The 18927-nt window shown below is 37.9% G+C and overlaps 2 protein-coding genes across 2 annotated transcripts; both read right to left on the reverse strand.

Moving 5' to 3' along the window:
* Positions 1-3380: 3380 nt before the first annotated feature.
* Positions 3381-4310, reverse strand: LOC129666435 (olfactory receptor 187). The gene has a single exon (XM_055593532.1). It carries the CDS (start codon positions 4308-4310, stop codon positions 3381-3383), a length of 930 nt encoding a protein of 309 aa, XP_055449507.1.
* A 13209-nt stretch (positions 4311-17519) lies between these two features.
* Positions 17520-18443, reverse strand: LOC129666463 (olfactory receptor 5H2-like). The gene has a single exon (XM_055593566.1). It carries the CDS (start codon positions 18441-18443, stop codon positions 17520-17522), a length of 924 nt encoding a protein of 307 aa, XP_055449541.1.
* Positions 18444-18927: the final 484 nt, after the last annotated feature.

Consider the following 18927-nt stretch of genomic DNA (forward strand, 5'->3'; position numbering starts at 1 on the left):
GACTTGGAGAGGGGCATGGGAGAAGATGAGGGAGGGAGGGTATAATTGGGAGGGAATGAGGGAAGGAGCTGCAGCAGGGATATAAAGTGAATAAACTGTAATTAAGAAAAAATTTTAATTAAAAAATTGTTTGCCTGATCTTGATTTAACTTTGAGAAGTGGTATCTATCTAAAAAATCATCCATTTCATTTAGATTTTCCAATTTTGTAGAGTATAGGCTTTTGAAGTAAAATCTAATGGATTTCCTCAGTGTGTATTTTTATGTCTCCCTTTTCATTACTGATTTTGCTAATTTGGTGAGTGTTCTCTGTCTTTTAGTTAGATTATCTAAGAATGTGTGTATCTTGTTGATTTTCTCAAAGAACTGCTTTTCATTTTATCAATTTTTTGTATTGTTCTTTTTGTTTCTAATTTATTCATTTCATCCCCTAATTTGATTATTTCCTGCCATCTATTCTTTCTGGGTGTGTTTACTTCATTTCTTCTAGAGCTTTCAGGTGTGCTTTTAAATTGCTAGATTGAGATCTCTCCAATTTCCTTCTGATGGCACTTAGTTCTATGAACTTTCCTCTTAGCACTGCTTTCATTGTGTCCTATAAGTTTGGGTATGTTGTGCCTTCACTTTCATTGAATTCTAGAAAGTCTTTATTTCTTCCCTGACCCAGTGATCATTGTTTAGAGAGTTGTTCAGTTTCCATGAGTTTGTAGGCTTTCTGTTGTTTCTGTTGTTGAAGTTCAGCTTTAAGCCATGGTGGTCTGATACAATACAAGGAGTTATTTCAATTTTCTTGTATATGTTAAGGCTTGCTTTGTGACCAACTATGTGGTCAATTTTGGAGAATGTTCCATGAGGTGCTGAGAAGAAGGTATATTATTTTGTATGTGGGTGAAAGGTTCTGTAAATACCTGTTAGGTACATTTGATTTGTACTGTCAGTTATGAATGTCAGTTTTATTATTTCTCTGTTTAGTTTCTGTCTCAATAAACTGTCCATTTGTGAGAGTGGGGTACTGAAGTCTCCCACTATTAATGTGTGGGGTTTGATGTGTGATTTATGCTTTAGTAATGTTTCTTTTATGAATGTGAGTGCCCTTGCATTTGGGGCATAGATTTTCACAGGGACTGAGTTGCCAACCAAAGAGCATGCATGGGCAGGACCTAGGCCCCCTACACACATGTGGCAGATGAGCAGCTTGGTCTTATTATGGCTCCCCTAACATTTAAAGCAAGGGCTGTCTCTGTTGTAGGCATAATGTTATCATGCACTGTGTAAAGATTCAAATGCTGGTTTATGTGCCCCCACCATATCTGGTTGCATTCCTTGTTCTGAGAATCTCCTGTCTAAACTTTGCTCCCTGATTGTCCCCTGATATGTCAATTAAGCAGCTTAACAGCCAGTCACTGAGCAGGGGAGAGAATTGGGCTGGACTTCATCCCAGCCATGGAGGAGGAGACAGAGAGAGCAAGTGAGGGATTGAGCCATAGGCAGAGGTCTAGGAGACATCATAAGCAATGAGCAGTTGGAACAAAGAAAGCTATAAAACACAAATATCTCAGGGATTTTGGCAAAGAGGAAGCCAGACTAACTTAGATGGTTAGAATAGAGTAATAACTGTTCAGTATTGTGCCATAAAGCTTGTTAAATAAATAACATAGTCCAGTATCAATTATTTGGGTGTGAGCTGGGATAAGAGAGAAACTTCAACACAAACACATTTGTAAAACTACCACTAACACTCTGACTCTGTTGCCTGCCTTTGGGTCCCTTACACACAGCTGGGCTTGCCTTTTCTGGCCTCAGTGGGAGAAGATGTGCCTAGGAGGGTTGTACCTTCTTTGATGTACCAAGGAGGGTTGGTACCTATGGAGGAGGGTGACTCTTCTTCTCTGATGACAAAGTGATGGGGGATTTTATAGAAAAAGCAATCTATAAGGTAAGGGCTACACAAGGTCAAGTTTGGCCCAAGAAGTGTAAGTGATTAATTCTTTTAATGAATAATATTTTCTGTCCAAATTGAGGTTATGTGAAATCCTTGTAGGAAAGAAGTCAAGTGGTCACAGTTTAGTCAGACCTTGAAGAAAATATACTGTTTCAGTTGTTCTATGATACCATAACGTGTTACTATTATTTAATCTTTGGTAATGTGCACTTGAAGCTTCCATTTTTTTTCAAATAGACATTTCAATAATGTGTGTTACTGGAGCATTTAGCCCAATAGTTTCATTTTACTTAAATTAAAAAAAATGACACACTTTCATCCTCATTCTGCACTCTCCTTCACACTTCTCTCAGTGTGTCCAATCTACTGTTGGCTTTTATTTAGCTATTGTCAGACAATAGAAAAAAAGCAGCACTGGAAAAGGCCTTAGCAGTCATCTGGACTGTAGCAGAAGTGGCCTCTGATCACTCATGTAAGCATGCTGAGCTCAGAGTGTCACCTTACAGTTGTCCCTCACTGTAATAATTATCTTGTTGCACTCTCTTTTCTGATTATTTTTCTTGTTAATTTTAGGTTGAATTGCTCCAAGAAGTGAAATTAACCATGTCCTAAAGAAATGAAATGAAAGACAGGCTGATGGCTATTTGAAAATAGTATTCAAATATGCTTTGTAGGAATTTTATTTTTAATTGTTCAAACACTTGCCTAGCCACACTGAAAAAGACTCAATAAAAAAAAATCTTGAACACTAGTTTCATTTCATTTGCTTTCTGCTGTAATTATTATTATCTATAATAACATTTGTTGGAAAGCACTCATATGCTCTTGATTTTATATATATGCATGTGTGTGTGTGTGTTAAGGAGATTTAATGTACTTATACTTTTGTTAAAGTTTTTTAAATTTTAACTTTATTTTTATTAATTACAGTTTATTCACTTTATATCCCAGCTGTAGTGTTAAAGTTTTAAGTGAATTACAATAGTGAAAAATCTTTGGAATATGGACACAGAGTTACACTGAACATTGACTGTTTTGTGACTATTTACCCAAACAGAACAGGTAGTTGTAAGAAATCAACTCAAATCAAATCAAACAAAGATATTGAATAAAAAATTGTATTTATATATACATAAAAAAGATGCCCTAATCTCCATGAACTCCTAATAGTTCTCTAAAAGGATGACTTTGAACCTACATTGGAGAGAGTTTTCCTGGATTCTGTTTGCTTGGAATATGTTTAAAGCAAACATATGTCTTGAGGGATGGGAGGATTGAAATTTAATGATAGTTTCTTCTAATATAATAACTAATTCAACAATTTTTATTGAGAGTCAAATGGACTCAGTGCTGTGGAGAATATATACATAATAGAAAACACTGTCATAAAACTAAGAGTAGGAAAGTAATAAACAGTGAAATGGCAAAAGAAAAGAAACCTAAACATTTCTCTTTAATAATTTTGCCAATGAATCTATGACTTGTTTATTTCTCAAACTGTAAATAATTGGATTTAACACAGGAATTATGACAGTGTAAAACAGAGAGTCTATCATATCTTGATCATCTACTTCTGAAGATGCCGGGTGCACATACATGAAGAGGAGAGGACCATAGTATAGAGACACAGATAAAAGATGGGCTCCACAAGTGGAGAAGGCTTTCTTTATACCTTTGGCAGATTTCTTTTTTAATATTGTAAACAGAATAATAGTGTAAGAGACAAGGATGGTTGAGATAGTGAAAACCTGGATTGAGCCAGAAAAAATAAAAACAATTAGGTAATTCAGAGAAGTGTCAGTACAGGCAATCTTTAACAGTGATATAATGTCACAATAAAAGTGATGTATCATGTTGGAATTACAGAAGGTTAATCTCAATAAAAAACCTTCATGAATTAAACCATGAATAATCCCACCTACAAAGGACAAGACTATCAGACAAACACACAGACTATTGGTCATAACTACTGGGTAGAGTAAAGGTTTACATATGGCTACATAGCGATCATAGGCCATTGCTGCCAAGAGGAAACATTCTGTGGTGGCACTGATATTAAATAAAAAAAATTGTGTCATACATTCAGATAGAGAGATCAGCTTGCTCTTAGCAAAGAGGTCAAGCAGCATCTTTGGCACCACTGTGGAAGATATAGATGTATCTACAAAAGCTAAACTTCCAAGGAACAGGTACATGGGGATGTGAAGGTGAGGGTCAGTCCAGATGAGAGTGATCAAACCAACATTTCCCACAATGGTGATGAGATAGACCACCAAGAAGACCAAGAACAGAGGGATTTTCCACAGTGGCTGATGAATGAGACCTGTGAGAACAAACTCCGTCAGCAGTGTTGTGTTCTCCTTTTCCATGTCTCTTCTGGATGGCTCTGCAATGAAAGGCAGCGAATGAAAAAGTGTATTTACTAGAATTTATAAACTGAAGACTGGAGATGCAGATTTGGAGTGAATGCAAACATTTTTCAGGAGGCCCTTTAAATTTTATTTGCCATTGTATAATAAGCAAATTATTTAGATTAATATAATAAAATCAATTTAACTTTTAAAAGCTTGAGTTGAAACATGATAAGGATAGTTAAAGACTTTAAAATATTTTTAGTTAAGTATATGTATGTTTGTGTGAGTGGGTATTATGTGCTCATGAGTATAGGTACCTATAGGAGTCAGAAGGAGTGGCAGCATTCCTTGGAGGTGGAGTTATAGGCATTCATATGCCTGCAAGCTGCACAAGGAGAATTGATCTCCAGTCCCCAGAAATAGTAGTACTGCTTTTAACCTCTGGGCCATCTCTCCAGCACTGGACGAAAAGGATGTTAAATAATTGGAACACACTGACCATTTTTAACTTACTCAAATGTTAAAAAAGGGAACAGCATTAGGAAAAAAAAAACTTTAAAAATTTAATATGTGGTGGTGGAGAAAAAAGTTGCTGGGAGGGAAAACTACTGAGAAATATAAACTACAAAACCATTGTTGTTGCTGCGAGGCTTCCAAACCACATTAGATATCTGAAACATTTGTGGACATTGTGCAAAAATTGGAACACATTTCCATAGAAACTGATGCAGAAGTTTTGAAATGATGTTTAAAAGTCTGCCCTCTATGAAATTCTCCAGGTGATACAAATGTGTGTGAGGGACAAGGAGACCAACAAAGCCAAAAGAAGCAGGGCCCATGGGGTTGCCAGAGACTGATGCATTAACCAAAGGCCATGCATAGAGTGGACCTAGACTCCCTGCTCAGATGTAGCTCATAGACAGCTCAGTCTCCATGTGGGTTCCCTAGTAAGAGAGAAGAGACAGTGTCTGACATGAACTCAGTTGCCTGCTCCTTCATCACTTCTCCCTGGTGGAGTGATCTAGCCGGCCCACAGAGGAAGAGGATACAGGCAGTCTTGATGGAACCTGATAGACAGTAGGGGAGGAGGACTTGCCCTATTAGTGAACTAGGGAAGAGTGTTGGTGTAATGTTCTTTTGGAATGTCTACAATTTACGCTTGTTCATTCAAATGCTGATTTCTCTACCCCCCTACCTAGTTTCAATCCTGACATTGCGTTGTTACCTGTCTCAAGTTTGTGTAAACATGCCACCATTTGTTCTCTATATTGTCAATTAAAACAACCAGCTGTAATGCTGAGCAATGGAGAGGATAGGATGGGACGTTCTGGTCCAGAGTGGGAGGAAGAGGAAGGAGGCAGGAGAGGAAGAGAGGAAAATCTGAGGAGAGGTCTTGGAACCACTTGGAGAGATGGACCAGGCCTAAGATATGACTAAAAGCAAGTATAATGGGTGAAATCTGAATGGTAGGAAACTATGTGGATTTGGAGGTTTAGGGTGGAATATCGATTCCCCAGCATTGTGCTTTAGGTTAACTAAATAAATCCCAGTCTCTGTGTGGTGATCTGGGTATACAGCTTGTTTAGAAATAACCGCTGCTTAACTAAAAGATAAATCAATAGTAAATATTAATACCCATAACAAAAGAGGGATAAGGGAGGAAGAGGGAAGAAGAGTAGGAATGAGAGGAGATAAGGGAGGGGGCTACAACTGAGATACAAAGTGAATAAATTGTAGTAAATAATAATAACAATAATAATAATATAAATAAAATGATACTAATGCAAAAACAAATAGAGCCAGCAGCAGGGGGTCCATGTCCCAAACATGAGCCTATGGGGGACATTTCTGACTGAAATCATACCAGGTATTAAGAAGATGGTATTCCTTTGTGGTTTTGTTAAATATACTCCTGCATGAAAGAATATTTTTTTTTTGTAAATAGAGAAAAATACCTTATTTAGTTATGTAAATGAAAAAAATCTGTTCTATTGGAAACAAACAAACAAACAAACAAACAAAAAACAGCAAAGGTGATATGACCTTGAGAAGGAGTGAGGCAGCCACAAGATCGATTTTTTAAAACTTCATAGAGTGTACAGTGACGCGTGATACCTGTAGGAGATGTTCAGTCAAGGATAGGGTTATCACGTGTTAACTGTATGTCTGGTCACATAAAACTGAGCTTGGCAACTAGACGCAGTAGCAAAGATGAGAAAAGTCCATGTGCCTCCTCTGACCATGCAAGTGACAAGGGAGCAGTGGCTAATGGCGGTGATGACAAGAGCAGCTAATGGTGAGATTATGTGTGGGTGGCCATTGCATAGTACACAAAGAGAAGGAAATGGAGGCGTGGAAATAAGTGCAAGTATCTTATGTGAAAGCGGTAACAGAGGCGGATTCCATTTTCCATCAAGCGCCAGAGTCCTTCTCTGCTACGCAGCCAGACAGAGGCTGTCCGCCGCAGTAGAAGCTAAAGCATTTGAAAATGACTTTTGCATTCTGACAGAACATACAGCAGAACTGGGTCTAGATGTAAACCCACCCAGCTAGATTTGGTTAAGAGTAGCAAGGGGAAGAGACGTCCAGATACAAAGAGTGGTTTTAGTAGCAAAGGCACCTGGCCTCCAACAACGCAGTGTACTCTAGCTCATAACACGCTAGGTCCAGCAGCACTTAGAGCCACGGTGAGCAGAGTACTGGCTTCTGATTTCAGCCACTTAGTGACTGGCTGGCTCCCTGATGGTATTGATCATGTCTTCTTGATAAATATTCTGATCCCCCTACCTTTCCATTAGGTGCCAAATTTCCACCTAATAATGTATTTTTTCTTTGTCACCAAGAGCACAGGTAGCTCCCATGAGAATCAAAAGAGACAGGGAAAAGCAAAGTACTGGAAATGGAGGCACATTCTTTAATCCCTAATGCTTGAGAGTCTGAGGCAGGAGGTTCCTTTGTTTTCATTTTTCTTCCCCCCTCTCCTCCCAGCAAGAAGCTGCCTCAAAAGAAAAGAAAAAAAAAAAAATAAAACCAACCAACCAACCAACCAACCAACCAAACAAACAAACAAAATGTAAAATTCCAGTAGGTAGCTGACATTTGTGGTCCGGGACAGATACTAATAATGACAAAATTGAGGAAAATATCAACAGTCGAATTAAAAACATGGGGAGGACAAGTGAAGGAAATCTGAATGCTGACATTAAGAAACATTTAGGAACTTTCCTGAGAAGAGTTTCTCATGTGTGACAGAGGGGGTGTCTGATAATAAAAGGAACCAAAAGGAAGTCGGATCCCCAAGGCAAGGAAAAGGCTATGGAGGAGCTGAAGAACGCACTCACCAGTTGTCTAGCGCTCCTAACTTACTGTAAACTGTACCTATAGAATGCCTCTGCATGTTTTAAATGAGAGGATAAACACATCAAGGAGATAAAAGGAAAGTATCAAGAGGGCAAAAGGGACAGCAAGGGGATATTTGTGTGTGTAAAAGAGAACGAAGGGGAGTAAGAGACAGCACAGGTGTGACAGGTCACAAACTAGGGAGAGGAGCTGCCATCAATTCAAACTAAGTTTCTTTAGAAATCTCTCTGATTTTATTTGAGAGCATTTCCATTTTCACTAGTTTTTTTTTTTTTTCCCTAGCAAGGTAAAATTGAATATTTTATTCGATTCAATTAAAAAAATATTGGAAATTCTCAAATCATGAACTCAGTGGCTGGCTCTTTGATCACCTCCTCCTGAGTGGGGAGCAGCCTTACCAGGCCACAGAGGAAGACAATGCAGCCACTCCTGATGAAGCCTGATAAGCTAGGGTCAGATGGAAGGGGAGGAGGACCTCTCCTATCAGTTGACTTGGAGAGGGGTATGGGAAGAGATGAGGGAGGGAGGATGGGATTGGGAGGGAATGAAGGAAGGGGCTACAGCTAGGATACAAAGTGAATAAACTGTAATTAATATAAAAAATAAAAATTTAAAAAATAAAAGAAAACTGACAGAGCTGGGATATAAAAGGAATACATTGTAATTAATAACAATAAATTAATTTTAAAAAAGAAAAGAGAAATTCTCAACTAAATTTATGTTTAAATTGTACGTATGAGAAGGGGTAAAAGTGTCCTAGAATGATGTCCTTGGCATATTTCCTGTCTGTTTATATGGAGTATGTGTTTGTATAAAACAAACATATGCACAGATACACCAGTCTACAAAACTGCATGAAATCTGGTTTATATATATTTTTATCTCTCTCTATATGTGTATAAATATGCTTTTTAAGTAAAGTATTACATGAAAACAAGAACATAGAGGAGTTAGATAATGAATGTTCTCAAAGAAATAAAATATCCACTTTTACTGGCATTGCTATGTAAGATCAACTTAATATTTTAGCTCATTATCACTACATGTAATGTTAATTAAGTAGGTAATAAAACATCTCTAACCATAAGAATTCAGGTTAAACTATTTTGCTTATTCATATTTAACCTCCAAACAAAATATACAAACATTGCTCTTGTTTTCTTTTATGCTGATCAAGGATATGAAAACATAAATATAAAATTATTGTATATTTAACAGCATTTTAAGTTCCTCATGGAGAGGATTCAGAACTTTACAGAAGACATTTCTGTCTTACCTATAGCCTGAAAGAAGTTGCAGAGATTTTTTTTTTTTTTAAACAGGTCCTAGGCTCTCTAAAGCTGAGACGAACACAGTCCTACAGAAAAGCAGTAACCTAGGGACCAGTTCTTACCACAGCGGCTCAGAACGGAGTTTTCATTCTACAAACACAGAAAATGTCTACATAAATTTTTTCAACCCAAGAGTCAACCAGGTGTAACACTGTGTGCTTCTGCTAAAAGGAGGAGAAACAGAGACCTGACATTCCCAGCAGGAGCTCATGCATTCCCCCATGGGGAAAGTGCAGCTGCTGTGCTGGGCACTGTGGACTGGACGCAGGTGAGGAGTCCAAATGATCCCATGAGGCACTGTAGACATTTACATGATGAAGACCCACTCATAGTGTCCAAACATATCTTTAGATGTACAAACTGCACTTTATGCAGTCGCTTATCACAGTTGACATTTTTGACAGGTTAGGCAAACTTTTACTTAAATTAATTGTAAGGATTGCTTACAGTGTTTCATGATGGTGTCCTCATGTGAATATGTTATTTTGATTTGTTCTCATTCATTTCCTTTCCCACTTCCTTCACCATTCTCCCTCTCTTCCAGCTGATGTCCTTCTAGTTCCTCCATGTTTCAGTCTTCCTATGACATGTATTCTATTTCCCTTTATTTTCCACCTCACTTGACATCTCTTTCTCCTCTCTAATATTTTGTCTTTATTTTCATGACCTCAACACACACACATATAAATAAACACAAGTATGTGTATATAGATAAATTTTATTTAGGTTCTGTAAAAGAGAGAAAAATGTAGTCTTTGTCCTTCTGATTTGTCACTTGACCTAGTGATTTCTAGATGTATATATTTTCATTCATATATCACTATTTTATTTTTCTTTATGAGTAAAAATGTTTCATTGTGTGTAAGTGTAGCATGCTTGTTTGCTGATGGACACTTAGGCTGGATTAATTTTTCTGGCTATTGTTAAGAGTGGAGCAAAAAGTTTAAGATATACTAGTATTTCTGTGATGCAGTGATTCAGATTCCTTGGTGTAAATTATTTCATTGCTACTTCATAACTGTAATTTTGCTACTGTTATGAATCACATTGTAAATATCTGACATGCAGGATATCTGATATGCCACTCCGAAGGAGTTGTGACCCACAGCTGAGAACCTCTGATCTAGAGGAGGTTTTAATGTGATAGGAACATGTTCAAAATTTCCTTTTGATCATTAACATGAGAACTTGTCTATTAGCACCTATTCCTAGGGCTACAGAGATGATTTAGGGGTTAACAGCACTTGCTATTGTTCTAGAGGACTTGAGTTTAAGTCCGTTCCCTACATACATATGTTATGAAGGCTTGCAATCGTCCATTTCCAGTTCCAGAGGCCCCCTTTGGCCTCTGAGGCCACCAGACATGTATGTGGTATTCAGACATACATGCAAGTAAGATATCCATACACATAAATATAAAAATAAGTAAATAAAACCCCATTCAGAATGAGTACGTATAATGTATTTTCTGTCTTTAAATTTTGATATCTGAGTAATAAAATATATCCACATGCAGTAATAGCTTTGGTTTTGTTTTGTTTCTTTCCTTACTTTTTTAGCAGAAAAGGAGAAAAGGAAGGAACATTATTTTTCTCAATGACTTAATAGGTTATCTGGCACTTTTACAGTTTTACCAGTGATGAAGAAATATTGAGGTAAAAATAAACCATATGAAAAACAGATTCACCGTGAAGACTGCATCAGAATGGAATAACAAACTGATTGAGGCAGATCGTCACTAACCCAATCAAAACATTCCTGTTCTCTTAAATTTTGTGTAATTACCTTCCAATTATCTTTATTAATAACTTTGACTACCAAAGTTCTGTATCGTTACTTCCAGTAGGAATAATGTTTCTAAATAAATACACATATCACTTAATAAATAAACTCTGGTATCTAACTGAAATTCAAATTACATTTTCCCATGACTAATAATGTCCACCATGTGTTTGGTGTTGTTATTTGACATATTGACACCTATTTCATGAATTTCCTCTTTCAGTGTTTGCATTGGGGCTAAAGGTTCTTCCTAAAATCTTATATAGTGACAACTTAGTCTCTCTTTTTTTCCACACATATATTTTTATTTTAAAATAAATTAGGGAGTTCTGTAAGAGCAGAGGGTGCTCTGTGAAGAGGCTTGAATGAGAGACACGGGAAGTGAGGAGAAAAGAAGGCTATTAGTGACATGCTTTGGCTTTTTCACAAGGTACAGTAAGATTACAGAGGAAGATAATCCAGAAATGCATCAGTTGTTTTGAATTCCTTACATGGTTCAAGTTGAAGAGAGGTGAAAGGATGTACAGATATTGTGCAATCTGTGCATAGTATGAGCAAATGTTACTCAAATTTGTAATCACATATTCCGCTATAGATGTGTATGCCCATATTAAAAATCTGGTAACAGTGACAACTGTGTAAATGTCATTAAATAATATGTGGATTAGAGTTTGTGATATGAAATACCATCTCAGTAGTTGTTACAGAAAAGGCAGTGTAACAAAATGGAAAAGACTTGTAATTATAGTTTGCAAGGCACAGATTGAAAAACTTTTATACTGAGCATCTCCTTGGCACCAGCAAGAAGAGATTTAAAATTTCAATGTCCACCATGTGTGGACATTGAAATCTACAAGGGGGTAGAATAGAATAAATGACACTCATTCATTACTTTTAAGGGGTATGGAGATGAAGAAAGCTAACAAGGAGTCACAAAACATCAAAATGTTATTTTTTAAGATCTTTTCATATCACTTACATTTTATTAACTCTGTACCCCAGCCATGTCCCGATCCCTCATTCCCTCCCAGTCCCTCCCTCCCTCATCTCCACCGTGCCCCTTTCCAAGTCCACTGATAGGGGGGACCTCCTCCCCATTCATCTGATCCTGTTTTATCAGGTATCTTCAGGACTGGCTGCAAAGCTCTCCTCTGTGGCCTAACAGGACTGCTCCTCCCTTGGGGGGTGGGAGGCCAAAGAGCCTGCCATTGAGTTCCTGTTAGAAATAGTCCTTGTTCCCCTCACTATGGGAAACCAATTGGTTACTGAGCAATATTGTTAAAAGCTGGGTTGTGGGACTGATGAGGGAAAATGATTGCAAAGAATAACTCTGCTCTGTCATGGTTTATCAATAATGACTAAACTTGTAACCAAGCGGGAGTTATAACATATGTCCATGGACAAAAATTACATGATGGAACAATAAAAAAAAAAAAAAGATCTTTTCAAGCAAATCACTGGACATTATAAAATTACATCTCCCTAGTGATTTTGGTAATAAATTATTGTCATTGAAATCTAATTCTTTATGATAAACAGTCTAATAAATATCAACATATTAATGATTTTCTTTCCTATTGACTTCATTTGCTTAGTTTCTAGACTTCAAGACTGTTTATTTCTTATACTGCCATTTGTTGCTTTTATCATACTCACAAACACTTCACCAAAAACTATATGAAAAAAATCTATGAAAAGTTCACAACAGAGCAGCCAATGGGCTTCCTTTGAACAGGGGGTCTAAGTCCTCTCTATGCATGGTCCTTGATTGGAGTATTGGTCCCTTCAGGCCCCCTGGGCCCAGTTTTTTTTTTTTTTTTTTTTTTGTGGCTCTCTTGGTCGTCTTGTAGAGTTCCTGTTTCCTCCAGGTCTTTCTATCTCCCTCTTCTTTCATAAGGATTCCGACATTCTGCCCAAAGTTTGGCTGTGAGTCTCAGTATCTCCCTCGATATCCTGGTGGGTAGAGTCTTTCAGAGGTTCTCTAGTAAGGGGTACAGGAGATGTCTCCTAACATGAACTCAGTGGCCAGCTTTTTGATCACCTCCCCCTGGGGAATGCAGCCTTGCCAGGCCACAGAGGAAAATGGTGAAGCCAGCCTTGATAAGAGCTGATAAGCTAGGGTCAGATAGAAGGGAGAGGGTCCTCACCTATCAGGGGACTAGGGAAAGGACATAGGGAGAGAAGAGGGAGGGTGGATGGGACTGGGAGGAGATGAGGGAGGGAGCTTCAGTGGGGATACAAAGTGAATAAATTGTAATAAAGAAATACATAAATAAATAAAATTTAAAAAAGAAAAAGAAAAATGTTCAAAACATCTAAAGGCACCCCTTTTCACCCCACATGGAAACAGTTAAGAGCATTCTGTTTATCTCTCTCCCTCCTTCCCTCTCTCCTTGTCCATCCTTTTCTACCCATCATACTCCCTCTCTTCCTGATATGATAAATTTATTTTTCCATATATATCAAATCACTTGATATAAGAGAAAAATATACAAAGTCTCAAAACTGGAGAATGAACTTCGAAAGATGAGTAGATTTTCATCTCCTCATCTAAACACAAACCTATATTGTTTGTCATGACACAAACTCTTGAATAAAATGTATCCCAGAAGCAGAAAGACACACATGGTATATATTCACTTATAAGTGGATATTAGACATATAATATAGGATAATCATGCTAAAATCTGTACAGCTAAGAAGCTAAGCAGGAGGACACTGGGTAAGATGCTCAATCCTCACTGAGAAAGGCTCATTCAGATGGACATCAGAAGAGGGAGAAAACAGGGCGCTTGACAGGAGCCTACCACAGAGGGACTCTGAAAGAGTCTACCCTGCAGGGTAACAAAGCAGAGGCTGAGACTTTGGGCAGGTGCAGGGAATCTTATGAAAGAAGGGAGAGATAGAAAGATCTGGAGGGGACAGTTGCTCCAAGATGAGAGAAAAGAAAATCTGGGCACAGGGGTCTTTTCTGAGACTGATACTCCAACCAAAGACTATTCAGAGAGATAACCTAGAACCCCTGTTCAGATGTAGCCCGTGGCAGCTCAAGCGCGTTCCCTAGTAAGGGGAACAGGGACTGTCTCTGACATGAACTCAGTGGTGGGCTCTTTGACACCACCTCCCTGGGGGGGGCAGCCTTTCCAGGCTACAGAGGAGTAATCAGTAATAACCACTCCACAGATTCAACAGTGTGCACTCCTGAAATTTTCTCTAAGTAAACTAGTCCATTAATTTGTAACTGAGCCTCATTTCAATTCACCAGATATGCGCAGAGAATAGATATTTTTCTAAAATACAATACAAATGGTCCTTATCCCAGTTGCTAATACAGTGTTTACTTCTTTCTGAAATTTTATGAGCCAAGCTCCCACAGTCCACATTACTCTTAGCACTACTGTCTTCTAGGCTGTGGACCACACAGCTAAAGTTAATAATATACCTTGAAATCACTCAAGATTTAAGACTTCTGTTCTACAGTGTACTTATCCTGCTTGTTTAACATTATTTTAGGAGAGCAATGTAACAATCAACATTTCCAGACTTCTATTCAGTATGTATTTATGTCTATGTCTTAAATTATGTATTTTTCCACATCTCTGACCAAGGATAATGCACGTATATCATTTGTTAAAAGCAGTAAATATAAAGGTCAAAGGCAACCTTATAAAATACACCATATAGGTTAAAATCAACATTCATGGATATTTGGTTGTAAACAACGGTGTTTATAGTACTCTTTGTTATGTCAGTTAGTTGGGATCAGTTGGAGCCACTGAATTAAGCAGTCAATAATATTCTGTTAACAATTTCTATAAAATATCACATTTCTTCTTTTCACTGTATGATGGTTTCTACACTGTTCAATAAGAGAGAACTCTTTGTTATGGACAAAGAGACCAAGACACACACAGGCACAGACACACAATGTTACACACAAAAACAGACATAGACACAGAATCATGGGGACAGAATCATAAGACAACCTTCTGTAGGCAGGTATAGATTCAAATTCACACAACAGATAGACAGGATGGAAGACATGGGAAACATGAAACAGAAAATTTAAAATGGACTTGCTCTTGGTTAAGTAACTCCAAGGGGATGTACTTGCAATGTTACCATAATTTAACACTGATCCATTATTTGTTACTCAGAGTTTGTTAATCACTAGTGTGCACCAGGCTGTGTTACCATAATAACCTGTAATCTTATAGCATCACACCTCTTTTCTTATACAAAAGTTTCAAAGTCTTACATATTCATCCAAAAATAAAAACAGCCAGTTTTTTACATGAATACCTCACTTCTTATACCATCTTTTATATTAGTTACTTATTTGTTACTGTAATAAAATACCATGGTTAAAAGCAACTTATGGAAGAAATGGTTTACCGTGACTTACAGTTCCAAAGGGTCAGAGTGCAAAATTATTTGGATGGCATTGAAACAGGCAACTAAAGCAGAAAGTTGGCTGATTACATTTTGGTAGCATACCAAAAAACAGAGAGAACTAACTACAAGACAACAAACTCTCAAAGCCCATCCCCAGTGAGACTTTTTCCAGCAAATCTTTTGTCCTAGAAATTCTATAATATCTCCAAGGAGCCTCAACAGCTGAACTATTTGGACACATTTTTTTTTTTAATTCGAAACATAAAAGACACCAGTATTTTTGGATTTTATTAGACAGATCATCTTAAGCCATAAAAATGATTGAAATTTTATATAGTCAGGGTCAAAGAAAGACAAGAAGAAAAATTTAAAATCTTAAGATATGTCATTAAAAAAAACTTACACAGAAAAATGTGACATTTTAAAAATTATACTTTTATTTTTTCAAATTTGTTTATTATTAATCACAGTTTATTCACTTTGTATTTCAGCTGTAGCCCCTTTCCTCATCCTCTCCCAATCTCACCCTTCCTCACTAATCTCTTTCCATGCCCCTCCCCAAGATCACTGATAGGGGAGGGTCCTCCTCCCCTACTATCTGACCTATCAGATCTCACCACGACTGGCTGCATTGTCTTCCTCTGTGGCCTGGTAAGGCTTCTCCTCCCTCAGGGGGAGGTGATCAAAGAGCCAGCCACTGTGTTCATGTCAGAGACAATCCCTGTTCCCATTATTAGGGAAACTGTTGTAATCAGTGAACCCACTAGGAGACTGAGCTGCCACAGGCTACATCTGTGTAGGGGTTCTAGGTTATTATGCATGGTCCTTGGTTGTAGTATAAGTCTTAGAAAAGACCTCTGCACCCAGATTTTTTGCTTCTGTTGCTCTCCTTGTGGAGCTCCTGTCCCCTCCACGTCTGTCTATCTCACCCTCCTTTCATAAGATTCCCTGCACTCTGCTCAAAGTTTGGCTATGAGTCTCATCATCTGCTTTGAAACACTGTTGTGCAGAGTCTTTCAGAGGGCCTATTGGTAGGCTCCTTGCTCAGACAATTAGGAAGAGAGCACCTTAAGATCCAGCTATACCACTCCTAGGCATATATCCAAAATATGCTCAAGTTTACAATAAGGACATTTGCTCAACCATGTTTGTAGCAGCTTTATTCCTAATAGCCAGAATCTGGAAACAACCTAGATTTCCCTCAAATAAAGAATAGAACAAAAACAATGGTACATTTACACAATGGAATTACTCAGTAATTAAAAGCAAGGAAATCATGAAGTTTGCAGGCAAATGGTGGGAACTAAAAAAAGAACATCCTCAGTGAGGTGTCCCAGAAGCAGAAAGACACAGATGGTATATACTCACTTATAAGTGGATATTAGACATATACTATAAGATAGTCAAACTAAAATCTGTACACCTAAAGAAGCTAATCAAGAAGGAGGACCCTGGATCAGATGCTTAATCCTCTTTCAGAAGAGCAAATGGGCTAGACATCAGAAGAGGTTGAGAACATGGAACAAGACAGGGGCCTACTCATAGATGGCCTCTGTAAGACTCTACCTAGCAGGGTATCAAAGCAGATGCTGAGACTCATAGCCAAGCTTTGGTCAGAGTGCAGGGAATCTTATGAAAGAAGAGGGAGATAGTAGGACCAGGAGAGGACAGGAGTTACACAAGGAGAGCAACAGAACCAAAAATTTGAGCACAGGGGTATGTTTTTGAGACTGATACTCTAACCAAGGACCATGCATGGCAATAACCTAGAACCTCTGCACAGATGTAGCCCATGGCAGCTCAGTCTTCAAATGGGGTCCCTAGTATTGGGAACAGGGGCTGTCTGTGATATGAGCTCAGTGGCTTGCTCTTTAATCACCTCCCCCTGATGGGGGAACAGCTTTACCAAGCCACAGAGGAAGATAATGCAGACAGTCCTGATGAGACCTGATAGGCTAGGGTCAGATGAAAGGGGAGGAGGACCTCCCCTATCAACTTACTGGGGAAGGGGCTTGGGAGGAGAAGAGGGAAGGAGGGCGGGATAGGGAGGACATGAGGGAGGGGACTACAGCTGGGATACAAAGTGAATAAATTGTAGTAAATAAAAAAAATTTAAAAAATAAGATAAATATACTAAAATATCTACACGTATAGAAGCTAAGCAAGAAGGAGCACCCTGGGTAAGATGATCAATCCTTCCTCAGAAAGGCAAATTGGATGGATCTCGGAAGAGGGCGAAAACAGGGAACAGGACAGGAGCCTACCACAGAAGGCCTCAAAAAGAAAACGAGACATTCTTTTTCTTTAAAATGAGACATTTTAAAATAATAAATAAAAAACACATACTCTGTGAAGTCTATGCCTTTTTCTTTAACATTTTTTTCAGGGAATCCATGACTTGCTTGTTTCTCAGGCTATAGATAATTGGATTTAACACAGGAATTATGACTGTGTAAAGCACAGAATCTATGATATCTTGATCATTTGCTTCTTGAGAAGGAGGGAGGACATACATGAAAAGAAGAGGCCCATAGTATAATAACACAGATAAGAGATGGGCACCACAGGTTGAGAAAGCCTTCCTTATGCCCTGGACAGACTTCTTTTGCAAAACTGTAAACAGCACTAGCGTATATGACACAAGAACAATCACAATGGTAAATGCTTGAATTAAACCAGCCAAAACAAATACCAGTTGAAAATTCAGAGTAGAATCAGTACATGAAATCTTCAACAATGGAATAATATCACAGTAAAAGTGACGTACTATATTGGAATTGCAGAAGGTTAATAGAAATAAAAAGCCCTCGTGTATTGTAGCATGAAGAATTCCACCTACAAAAGATAGGGCTAATAGACATATGCATAATCTATTAGTCATAATCATTGGATAAAGTAAGGGTTTACATATGGCTACATAGCGATCATAAGCCATAGCTGCCAACAGGAAGCATTCTGTAGTAACAAAGACTGCAAAGGAAAAAAATTGTATCATGCATTCAGAGAAGGAAATCATCTTACTTATCTGTAAGAAGTTGAGTAACATCTTTGGTGTCACTGTAGATGATAGGCAAGCATCCACAATGGCCAGATGACCAAGGAAGAAGTACATGGGGATATGTAAGTGAGGGTCATTCCAAATGAGAGTGATCAGACCAAGGTTCCCTGCAACAGTGATGAGATAGATCACTAGGAATAGTAAGAAGAGGGGCAGCTGGAGGCCTGGACGGTCTGTGAGCCCCGTAAGAACAAAATCTGTGAGCAAAGTAGAATTTTTCATTTCTGACTCCTCAGTGGATATCCCCTGAAATGAAACACATGAAAAAGAATGTTCACTAGGATTTATTAAACAAATATCATGAGAGTACATTTGTTATACACTAAATAACCATATCAATATAGCATTTTAATTTTATTTTTTATTACTCTACCTTATAGAGTGTCTTTGGAGAGACTGAAAAATTAAAATTTGTAACTATTTTAATTATAAAAATATGATAAAATAATACGGTTTAAAATGTTACTCATATAATTAAACTGTGGGTAAAAAGGTCAGCATGTGAAACGACACTATGAGTAATGATTAGGATAAAAGATGAGGTTCTTAAGTTTTCATTCTACCAACTTGGTGGCCTTTTCACATATTCAGTGTGGGCCTAAGGGTCAGTAAAGGAGAGGAGCATGGACTGCCTCCTCAGTGTGTGGTAATAAATTGAAATTGACCATATAGACCCAGTTACAACCTTGTAGTATGAGCACCCTCT

This window comes from Psammomys obesus, unplaced genomic scaffold, assembly GCF_907164565.1.
Source record: "Psammomys obesus unplaced genomic scaffold, mPsaObe1.curated_primary_1811, whole genome shotgun sequence".
In the NCBI taxonomy this organism is placed as follows: Eukaryota; Metazoa; Chordata; class Mammalia; order Rodentia; family Muridae; genus Psammomys; species Psammomys obesus.